Here is a 10643-nt window from a genome sequence, read left to right as displayed (position 1 = left end):
GATGCCCAGTGAAAGTCGGACATGCGCTGGTCTGGGACTGTCTGCGTGATGTGGAAAGATTCTGCGGAAATCTGTGAATATCCCCTCTTTTGGATTTTCTTGCAGAAACTTTTGGCTTGGAAATTGATTGGAGTTCTAAATTTCAAGTTGTTTTTTGGCCTCCCTTGTTTCATGCCTTTTTCCTCACTTCTTTAACACACACCACCAACACGATGCGGCCTTCATATAAGTATCACCTGATGGATCCCATCTTCCCATCTTCCTTTCTTCCCACCCACCACCACTCTCCCTATCCAACATTGTCCCTTCACGCACTCCAGCCTTAGTGAAGCTCTCGATGTCTGAGAGTAAGTCTATGTGCACTTTTGGTTGTTGAAGACTCCGTTTGGTATGTTTTTCACTGTATATGCTCACCAGTATGTGGCTCATGGGAATCACTGAACTCAAAAGGTTGGAGGTTGGGCGCACGGACTAGAGGATCATGTATACTGGTATGTCATGGAGCCTTTTGCCATGTCATGACATGCTCATTTCTTTCCCCAGGCTTCGGTTATGCCAACACACATCCACATCACACTGTCTGTGCTCTGTCAAGAACACAAAGAGGTGATATCTACAAGGGAGCCCGACCGTGTCTGTGTGTGAGAGTGCACGCGAAGTGAGTATATGTGCGAAGCTCATCGGGGGATCAGGTACCAGGATGCCGTGAGTGGAACAATCGTGGTATTAGCGGCATCAGTGTATATATAGATTCTGCAATATATCAGTCTTATTTCATCTAATTCACGATACGAGCAGAAGAGAGCAGAAAATTCTGCAAACAAAAGCCCAGTAAAACCTATGGTAATCTATTTATAGAAAGTATGTAATTTGGTGCGCAGATTCGCTGAAATCCGCAGAAAAAAATCTGCAGGTGGGTAAAAAATGGGGATGGTATGCGGATTTCTGCATTGCAGCTCAGCCCAGAAATCCGCAGACCAGCACATGTCCGACTTTCACTGGGTCTGATGGGCCACGTAGCCGCTTATTCGGCAAAGCCCGCCAGCTCATCAGACTCCGTTTACATGACAACTTACATAGATTTTTTCGTGGAATAACCCACGTCTCAAATAGTTTTCCGTGAACTGTAAGGAAGGTTTCGAATTTCAGACAACTTTCGTGAAACATATATAATAAGCCAATAATAAGCACCCAAATTTTTCTGAAAAGGGAGATGTGGAGTGACGGAATCAATATCACCAAACACTCTACCAAACAGAGTGTGCTATAGCCTATCAAAGCCTTGTGTACACAGCTGGTACACGGTGACAGATTTCACAAGGAATAAATCTACATTGTTCTGTTACAAATGTATACATAGTGAAAATTGGAAGATCTTACAAAATCAAGCTAAGGATTGGCTAACCATCAATCAATTAGCACAAGTAGCTACAACTTGAGGATTGTGTGGCAATCAAAGGGGTGGTGGAACATGGATCCCGTACACTGGCTGGGAGGGGGGGGGTCTGGCAGAAGGTTGAAAAAAAAATAGTGACCTCACGTATTTTTGTCGCAAATTGATCGTGTCGTTTCGCCATTCAACACTGCTCCCAAGTCTGGCCTAGCATTCACAACATCTGCCTCCAACGCCCTCACATACCCTGCTCATTACCTATACACCATCAACAATTCAATGATGATGCGGACGGATCATCCCCGCACACCGCTTTTTAAGTGCCGCCAGGCGGTTGTGCACTCTACACGGAATCTGTGTACTAAGTTCTCCCCAAGCCAGGCGAGAGCTGGCGAGGTAGTTACGATGTTTGCAACAGTGAAGGGAGTGTAGGCCATTGGATTTTGCATGTAAATGCATTGTTGAGAGTTTGTAAAATTGCGCTTTCCACTCACTTACACTAACTGGGAAAAAAGAATGTCTGGTCATTTTTTGGACAAAGTTGGTGCTGTAACACAAGAACCAAACATTTTCAGAACTAAGCTCTGGTGTATGAGACATAGCTAAGGAGGTGTAGATTGGACATACCAAGTCTGGGGATGAATGAATGAAAACTCAGGATAGGGCAGAGCATTCACTGTGACAACTTGCAAAAATAGGATTTGACAAAATAGGAAATTCTGAATGACTGCAACCTACTGGAAGCAATTCACAATTTGAAGCAGAAATATTTTAAACACTCAATCTCCCTGCTATTGTCATAAACCCCATAAAGTCTCTGAGATATAAAATTCTATAGTCTCCCCAAAAAAGTGAATTTGAATTGATTCCCCTCCTTGGACATTTGCAGTTGCAAATATTGCCCAGGATTGATAGGAGAAGGTATCTATTGTCATAGTGTTGTGCATGTACATAACTATTACTGTTCCATGATCTAATTTGACCACATTGCCAGGAATAAAGCATTTAATGGCTAATAAAACTTCAAGAAACTGTGAAAATTAAGAGACATATAGTCAATATGGTTCCCAGAAACCCTGCTTCCAAGGGGTTACAGTTAATATGGGTGTTTTGAAATGTCCATGCCAAGTGCTTCTACCTATCTCTTGAGTTTTGGGCACAGATGCTTCTCAAATGGCCCACAAAGCTCACTGAAGCATGACAGAGAGATTTCCAAATCAGGCCTAGAAAGGTCTGGGGGTCTCAGATCCTTGTATGAATAGGACCTCTGTTTATTTCCTTGGGATAGTGTTCCTAGGTATGAGAAGTGCCTTGTGAAATATTTTCAGCCCCAATTCACCAAGAAAAATGTCAAGGATTGGTCCAGGATGATTGCTCTATGCAAATGTACTTTTCTTGGGGACTATTCAAGTTATACCCAGTGTAAATTTATTTGCTATCATATTATACTTCAGGTCTTGTTTAAAGGACATCCTGAGTCTCCATGGATTAACTCAAAAGGGTGGTAGCATTTTTTCTTCTTGCAGAAAAGAAGGACCAATGTTGTAGATACTTGTTTACTTTCAGAAAAACTCTGGAAATTAACTTCTACAGACATCATGCAATGGTCATTTTAACATTTCTACCTACCTTTTGTATTATACACACTACAAACATTAATAGGGAGTCATTTTTCCTCATTCCAACAAATATATTGAGTGAAAAATACATAAAGTGGAGAACAAGTTCAAATTTACCTTTTAGGGGAGGATATAAATTTTCTAGCCCAAAGACTTTATGAAGCTCATAACAATAGCAGGGAGATCCAGTGTTCAAAATATCTCTTCCTCAAGTTGTGAATTGCTTTCAGTAGGTTGCAGTCATTCAGAATGTCCTATTTTGTCAAATCCTATTTTTGGAAGTTGTCACAGTGAATGCTCTGCCTTATCCTGAGTTTTCATTCATTCATCCCCAGACTTGGTATGTACAATCTACACCTCCTTAGCTATGTCTCATACACCAGAGCTTAGTTCTGAAAATGTTTGGTTCTTGTGTTACAGCACCAACTTTGTCCAAAAAATGACCAGACATTCTTTTTTCCCAGTTAGTGTATGTTCCTTCGTGCAAAGACTTGCATGCAGGGCATCTTTAACTGTGATATCAAAGTTTGTGCATTCTGAATTGATTGGTAGATACCATAGGATAAAAAAAAACATTCAATAAAACATTGGAACTTGGAAAAACATACCTTATATAGTAGGAGGAGGAGGGGGGGAGGTCAGCCAAACCCATGAAAAAAAAATAGGGAGTGTTGGGACATTTTCCACATTCTGCCACCCCCTTGGTGGCAATGAAATTTTTGTGTATTTTATGCATGTAATGACTCTCGTAAACTGTATCTACGTGGACAATGTTTGCGAGTGGCATGATAAGTACAGGAGGGAAACGGAGGCAACACCGACGCGACGAACGCGACAGACCCATCACCTCATCACGTTTAGTTGTGGCCGCACGTGAGAGTCTCAGTGGCGTTTTCCGAAGGAGCCTCAAGGCTTTTAGCCCTGGGGCTGGCAGCCGGGTCAGCGGGTGGTCTGACATTCTGCAACCGTCTTCATTGTGCAATGGTGATGATGTGACATGAAAGGGTTGATGTGCGGCCGAAACACTGGAGAGTCATTAATCACTACTAGCTCACATTGAATGATGCCTTGGCTTGATGTCGTGGTAGAGTTGGGAAGGAAGATACACACTTGAAACAGGGCCGAATAAGAAAATATGGCTATGTACAAGGGGGTAGTGGGACATGGATCCTGAACCAAGGGTAGGTGGGGGGGTGGTCTGGCCAAAGGCTGAAAAAAAAGACTGACCTTGGACTGACCCCCATCAATTTGCTGGTCGAAGTGGTGAGCAATGTGCCTTTTGGAACTTTGGATGTTTTAGTTGAGTTTGAGATGCAGCAACACATGTATTTCCGTGGATAGTGATGCATCCGAAGGTAATAGTGCAAGGATTTAGAGTCCCCGCCGCTGTACTTGCATTTTTGGTTGGTTTTTGGACTGTTTACACTGTGTGGCAATCCTTGCTCCACGAACCACCCCATGCACAATGGAAACTCGATTCCTCGACTCCCCATTTACCTTTGAGGATTTTCATCACATATTGATGCTTGGAATTGGCTTGGAAAGAAATTGGAAAGAAACACCGTCTCATTTTAGCCTTACTTACCATACATCTTTGAACAAGTACATGCCTTAAATCTGTTTTGTTTAGCTTAGGCAAAAGGTGGCCAACCGCCTGTGCATAGTTGACTCAAGAGTTGACTTCTACGTAAATCTTACAAATAAAAAAATAAAAAACATGAGTGTGGAAAAAACATACTCTATTAGGAAGGTAGGTGGTGGGGGGGTGTCAAGCTGAACTCTGAAAAAGAAAAAACAAGTGTTGGTCTCTTTTCCACATTCTGCCACCCCCTTGGCTATGTATGTATGTAGCTCCATAATCATGAACACATTGGACATGCCAACAGTGGACAACCTGATAATATTAATTATCAAAATTTCGAAATGAAGAACAATATGAGAACTGAACCCATATCTTCTGAGCATATGACCAAGAATAAATTCATGGAAATTTTTAGTATACATGACTTACATCTGCATTATTTTTCGGCTCAAGAATTTAGATCATCAATATTCTGGCAACCCTCTACAACTCCGCTGTGTTGGTGACCTTGCACAAACACCTTGAGAAATTCTCTCAGCCTCTGATGAAAAAAATAAATTAGCACACTGCATCTCTCGCAGCAGCTCAAACATTTGTAACTGCTTTTTTCTAATCGAATATCTTATGCAAGTTAACTACATGTGTCTACATTTTCCTCAAGCGTCTCGCCTTGCAGCTGGAGAAAAAGAAAAGGGGAAAGACAATAGAGGCTGGTGCTTTATGAGTTAGATGAGATGAATTTCTTTCAGATTGTATGGGGCCCTGCCCTCTGACACCCCCCAACCCAGGAATCAACGGTTGGCACTTTGCTAATTGATTAGTGAACTGCGCCCATTTTGTCAGTGTCATTCTGAATCTTAGCTTTACTATGACCTACCAGCACCTCGGCACACCCTACGAGTCAGCAGTCACTGATTGTCACATATTTTGGCTGGACAAGCATGACTCTCATTTTCCAAGTTGTCATGCAACATCACGCTTGTCCAGCCAAAATATGTGACAATCAGTGACTGCCAACTCGTAGGGTGCGCCGAGGTGCTGGTAGGGCATAGTATGTGGATCGACTTGAAACCAGTGGTGTGACCTACCCGACCACGTGACAGTCCAACCACATCAATACATCCAAATAAAGACCAACAATAATGCAGTGCAGCAAGCCGCATGGCCTGCTATGGTCTATTTTAATTGAATGTTAAATTATACATTGACTTAGCTCATCTTCTTTTTTTTTTTGGAGGTAACAGCACAGTATGGCCGTCTCGTCTCCCGGTCATTGATCTTTCAAGTTCATCTTACTTTACTTTTCTGCCACGATGCCTCATAAGATTTTTCTTCTAACTAATGGTTTCAAAGTCTTACATGGTCATCATACGGATTCCAGGTACGATTCCTTTAAAGGTGAGGTAGTAAGCGACAACCACACAAGGTGTATTGACTGTCCGTTAGAGCGAACACATCCGCCAGTCATTGAAACCCCATTGTTCGGATGTGTACGTTAACTGATAGAAGGTGAGTGTCATTGCAGCTTATTTCTTAATGCTAAATCAAAGTTCTCTTCTCAGTCGTCGATCAGAAGAATGGCTCATCAGCATCTTGACCTTTCAAGGACCTTCATGGATCAACCAGAAAATATAATCAAAGCAGAACAAGAGGTACGCTCCTTGCTCAAATTTCAACCTGTATCACGCATTTGCTTTTAGCTGTGGCCGATGTATCCCAATCTGTTTTTGACCAGCGACGATAGAGCAAAGCGACGAAAGGCTTTAGCAAATGCTTATATGTCCAAGGTGTTCTGTGCCAATAGGTCTAAAGCGATGTCAGCTGTCATGCCAATAAATGTACATATCTGTTATTCTTATGCAACACACATGCTCATACTGCTTGTTTCAAGAGAGCCAATAGACAATCCACAGTGTGTATCTTTTCCAAATGTGTATCGCATGTGATATATTCAAGTACAAGCTGAATTAAACAGGACATCCGTTGGCGTGTGGAGGAAACGACACATTCTATATACCAGAAATAATTGAACAGTCAGGACCCAATTCAGAGAGATATTAATATCGCTGAACATCTTTCAGGTTCATGACAAATGTGATCACAGAGTCACTGTATAAAAAAAAGAAATAGGACGCGAAGGGCAGACATGCATTATATACACAGTTTGTAGACATGTATTAGCTCAAAGCAGGCCGTCATGTGCAAGAAATGTAGATTAAATATGTTACATAAAAAGATGAGGTTTGGTCGTCTACCCCTTGTTCATCGACGGCTGTATTGACCATGATATTCACGTTAAGCCACATAGTAGCATATGACCGTGTGAAGAAACGTGATGTCTCAGTGGCACGTGCAGCACGTGAATCTTTTCCCACCCGACGACCCACCACAAGACCCACTACTAACGTAACGGGAATATCATACTTCAACCACTTTCCTGGCGACATACAGTGTCTTTCACAGCCGCTTGCACACATGAATCGTGAATTTTGTGTTTGCTTCTGTTGTTCTCAGGGTTTTTTTGTCACAGATTGGCTCAGAACGGATGAGTTGATCTCAGGGATCTTGAGTGAACCGGCGTCCGACCTCACTCTAGCCCTTGCCAATGGCAACTCAAGCCTCTGGATACTTAATTATCTGGCATGAAGAAGAATCCCTTTCTCCTCGCGAAATTGCTGACCTGCAGATGTTTAATTCGCCGTGACAAAAAACCCTGAGGGTAACAGGTACAACAGAAGCAAACACGAAATCACGATTCACGAACTGCAAACGGCTGTGAAAGACACCGTAAGCTCAAGTGAAACCAGCGACTATTAAAAAATTTTCATCGCATAAACTGTTGATAAACTGTTGAAGTCGTAATGTGAAGGACTCCGATGGAGCGGTACTTGTACACTTTAACAATGTAGAAAGGAGTGGCTAGTAAACAATATGCACCATAACGAATGACAAAGTTACTCTTTTACACATCCGTAAGCAATACCACCATTAAGGTCAAAGCGCGTACTCGAACCACGCAGACAGATCGCCTAACCCAGGTTTCTCCTCGTCTTTCTTCGACGTCACTCGAATATTTTTCTTTTTCTTGTTCTGATTCCACAGGTAACACGTGTTCATCCCACTAAGAAGAAACATGAGTACAGAAAATGTCAGGAGTGTTCTGGTAGCTTTGAGGTATCGCGGAGCAGGGGACAGGGATCCCAGGAGCCACGTGGCGAGGATGCCGCCCGAGTTAGTCATGATAAAACCGATGGCAATGGCTGTTGCACGACGGGCATGTGGAGCGGCGTTGTTGGCGCTCCAGGTGGAGAGCGTGGGTGCGGCGAGGTAGGTGCCGGAAATCGAAAAGAACAAAGATCCATACTGGACATGAGGGGTGGTAGCGCCTGTGGTGCTATCAGTTTATAGAGGTCTGAAGTCGAAGAGTTGATGAACTCACCCAAGAAAACGCCGAATCCCATCACGCATAGAAAGGATGAGAACATCGCCACGATGCCACGGCATCGGTATTTGTCAGATACATAAGCGCCGGTCATGCTTACTGAAATCAAACAGACCTTAGCGAGTGGAAGTCAAAGAGGGAACCCTACTCACAGACGAAGGCAACCACGAAAGGGGGAACACTCATCAGCTGCGCACGAGACGTGTTGTAACCAAGGCTTTGAACGATTGAAGGTGTGAAGCTAACTCCAAATGTCTAGTTCTTTGAAGGAACCCAGGACCGGTGGACTTACTATGCAAGGCCAAATAAAATCGCTCCTGAGCCATCGTCATCACTTATTTGACTGCTGACAGTTGAAATAAACTCACCATCGAAGAAGAATATGATAGCCAACATCCAGACCTGGGGAAGCTTGAACGCCATGCCAACTTCCCTCCAGCTGAATGCATCCGCAGCTTCGTCTTTTCCAGTTGCGCCGTCTTCCCGGAGCTTTAAAACAATATATCTTCTCTCCTGCTCGTTGAAGAAGCGAGCCTGGGCTGGCGATCTTGGCAGCAGAAGGTATGAAAGAGCACCAAGGGCGAAGGTGAACGACCCTTCGATAATGAAAATCCACGCCCAGCCGTGCCGGTTCCCAATGCCGTTCACCCGAATAATACCAAAAGCAAGGAGACTCGAGAATGCGCCAGAGAGAGACGCCGCGGAGAAGAAGGCGGAGATACTGTGATGCAATGGGGAGGGTGAGTATTGCCCCTTCGACATGGCCAGGGCCAGAGAAGATCAAGGTTCGAATTTATACGACCGTTGAAAATAAATAAGGGATTGGCTCACCGCCATTGAAGCTGATGACGAGGGTAGAAGAAAGATAGGTATAAGACGAGACCGGGGAAGACGCCGCCTATTACGGTGAGGCTTCCACTTTCACGGATTTAACGAAAAATCGAACCTTCCAAAAGGCCTAGAAAGAATCGGCAAGCCAATAGACCACCATAGGTTTGAACGACACCTTGGAAGCGAGAAGAATTGATCGCGCAACGCTATGGAAACTGAGAAACAAACCTTGGAGAGCAGTAACGACGCCCCACAGAGTCAACATGGTGGGGAGCATTAAGTTAGGCCCGACGGTCTGTCACGTAAATTTAACAACATATAAACTGAAGAGGAGAGAACTGCTCGCCTTGAGAAGGAGATTTGAAGGGAGCTCGGCAACGATGTAGGGTACATATGTGACAGTCAAGGCGATGCTATACTCTTTGTTTGTCATCTTCAGATCTTTCTGAAGGCCAGCCACCCGTGCGTTGCCAATATTGCTGCGATCCTATTAAGCCGCCACGATCAGAAACGCCAAAGAAGAGACCGATGAAAACTTGCCAAAAAGGACAAAAAGTAGAACATAGCCACGACGGGCAAAATCCACATATCCAATTTTCGCCACACTTGCTTTTCCAAGAGAGGGTCAAAAACAGTTGACGGAGACTCGCTCCTATCGCCGCTGCTCGCTTCGTGTATCTTCACCGTCTCTCCCCCAGTGGATGTTTGTAAAGAAACTTTTCCCATCCTTCAGGGGCAATCAAAGGTAGAATGGGCGGTCGAGGGGGAGGGACTATGGACTTTGAATGGCAAAAATTATATATGGGGTTTAGAGGCGTGAGCCGGATCCTTACGATGGTGCTTCGGTGTTTGCATCATGGTCAATGGGAGAGAACAGCTGTCAACGTTTAGTACATAAACCCTTTTAGATCGCACGATCACGCGGCTAGTTATGCAATTTGATTTAAAGATTTTTGTACGAACTTGAAGACTTTACAGGCTGCGGCAGAAAGGAGCTGCCAGTGGACAGGTAAGTACTCGTAGTAGAACGGTTTGAAAAAATATTCCCAGCAATAAATATTTTACAACTACGATGACTTTGGATTCTTAGATTTGAGGGAGACCCATCGGATAATCATTCAAACAGCTTTGACTGTTCAAGTTACCAAGTCCTTACTACGGCTTTAAAACCTGTTTTGATGGGGGAATCAAGAAAGTACTTTATTATTCAAGGTGCTGGTTGCCGTGACAATTACTCTTCTTCTAAGCATTCGCGTATTTAAATATCTGTCGTGGAAGAATTTACACAACAAAGGAACTTCCTACCAGAAGCTCACATATTCAAAGCGTAGTTCGCCCAACAAACTGGGAGTTCCACACGAGCTCTCTCGTCGGCGACAGGGTGCCTCCTTGATGCTTCCTTTCATCATTCTTCTGCTCCAATCGGAACCGACAGTGGAAGGTCTGCCGCTTGTGGCACCTGAATCTCCTCAAATTGCTCGGATGAAAAGATGGCCGATAACGTTGATATCACAAAAGCGCATGGTCAACGCTTGATGGAAGGTGGGAGATCATCTCGGAATGGTGCCCAGCTTCGTAGATAGTAGATGGTCATGTCGGTATTTGGCCTGATTGGGACACAGTGAATAATTTATTTCATAAACGCGGTTCACAAGTAAGACTCCAAGAAGTGTGTGATGAATGTGCTCTCTGCTATGCGCCTATTTCGTAGCAGACGACACCATGCGATTTGTTGAATTGCTGTATTCTTTGGTCTTTACGACCTAATCGCGATCC

At 43.8% G+C, this 10643-nt stretch overlaps 4 protein-coding genes across 4 annotated transcripts; 1 reads left to right on the top strand and 3 right to left on the bottom strand.

The window, feature by feature from the left end:
• Nucleotides 1-337: 337 nt before the first annotated feature.
• Nucleotides 338-645, top strand: LACBIDRAFT_296567 (uncharacterized protein; the record flags this gene model as incomplete). The annotated part of the gene is made up of 3 exons (XM_001880469.1): nt 338-347; nt 418-491; nt 544-645. The coding sequence occupies 3 exons, from the start codon at nt 338-340 to the stop codon at nt 643-645; spliced, it is 186 nt and encodes a 61-aa protein (XP_001880504.1).
• Nucleotides 646-4151: 3506 nt separating this feature from the next.
• Nucleotides 4152-4505, bottom strand: LACBIDRAFT_296566 (uncharacterized protein; the record flags this gene model as incomplete). The annotated part of the gene is made up of 2 exons (XM_001880225.1): nt 4152-4182; nt 4240-4505. 2 exons carry the CDS (start codon nt 4503-4505, stop codon nt 4152-4154), a joined length of 297 nt encoding a protein of 98 aa, XP_001880260.1.
• A 138-nt stretch (nt 4506-4643) lies between these two features.
• Nucleotides 4644-5031, bottom strand: LACBIDRAFT_296565 (uncharacterized protein; the record flags this gene model as incomplete). Its single annotated transcript, XM_001880224.1, has 4 exons — nt 4644-4695; nt 4751-4906; nt 4961-4966; nt 5024-5031. 4 exons carry the CDS (start codon nt 5029-5031, stop codon nt 4644-4646), a joined length of 222 nt encoding a protein of 73 aa, XP_001880259.1.
• A 2557-nt stretch (nt 5032-7588) lies between these two features.
• Nucleotides 7589-9593, bottom strand: LACBIDRAFT_249110 (uncharacterized protein; the record flags this gene model as incomplete). Its single annotated transcript, XM_001880223.1, has 10 exons — nt 7589-7980; nt 8034-8135; nt 8189-8277; nt 8329-8353; nt 8405-8757; nt 8868-8934; nt 8983-9042; nt 9096-9162; nt 9184-9346; nt 9394-9593. 10 exons carry the CDS (start codon nt 9591-9593, stop codon nt 7589-7591), a joined length of 1518 nt encoding a protein of 505 aa, XP_001880258.1.
• Between the last annotated feature and the right edge of the window lie 1050 nt (nt 9594-10643).

The sequence above is a fragment of the Laccaria bicolor genome, genomic scaffold (genome assembly GCF_000143565.1).
Source record: "Laccaria bicolor S238N-H82 LACBIscaffold_10 genomic scaffold, whole genome shotgun sequence".
NCBI lineage: Eukaryota > Fungi > Basidiomycota > Agaricomycetes > Agaricales > Hydnangiaceae > Laccaria > Laccaria bicolor.
This window is presented reverse-complemented; position numbering and strand designations above follow the sequence as displayed.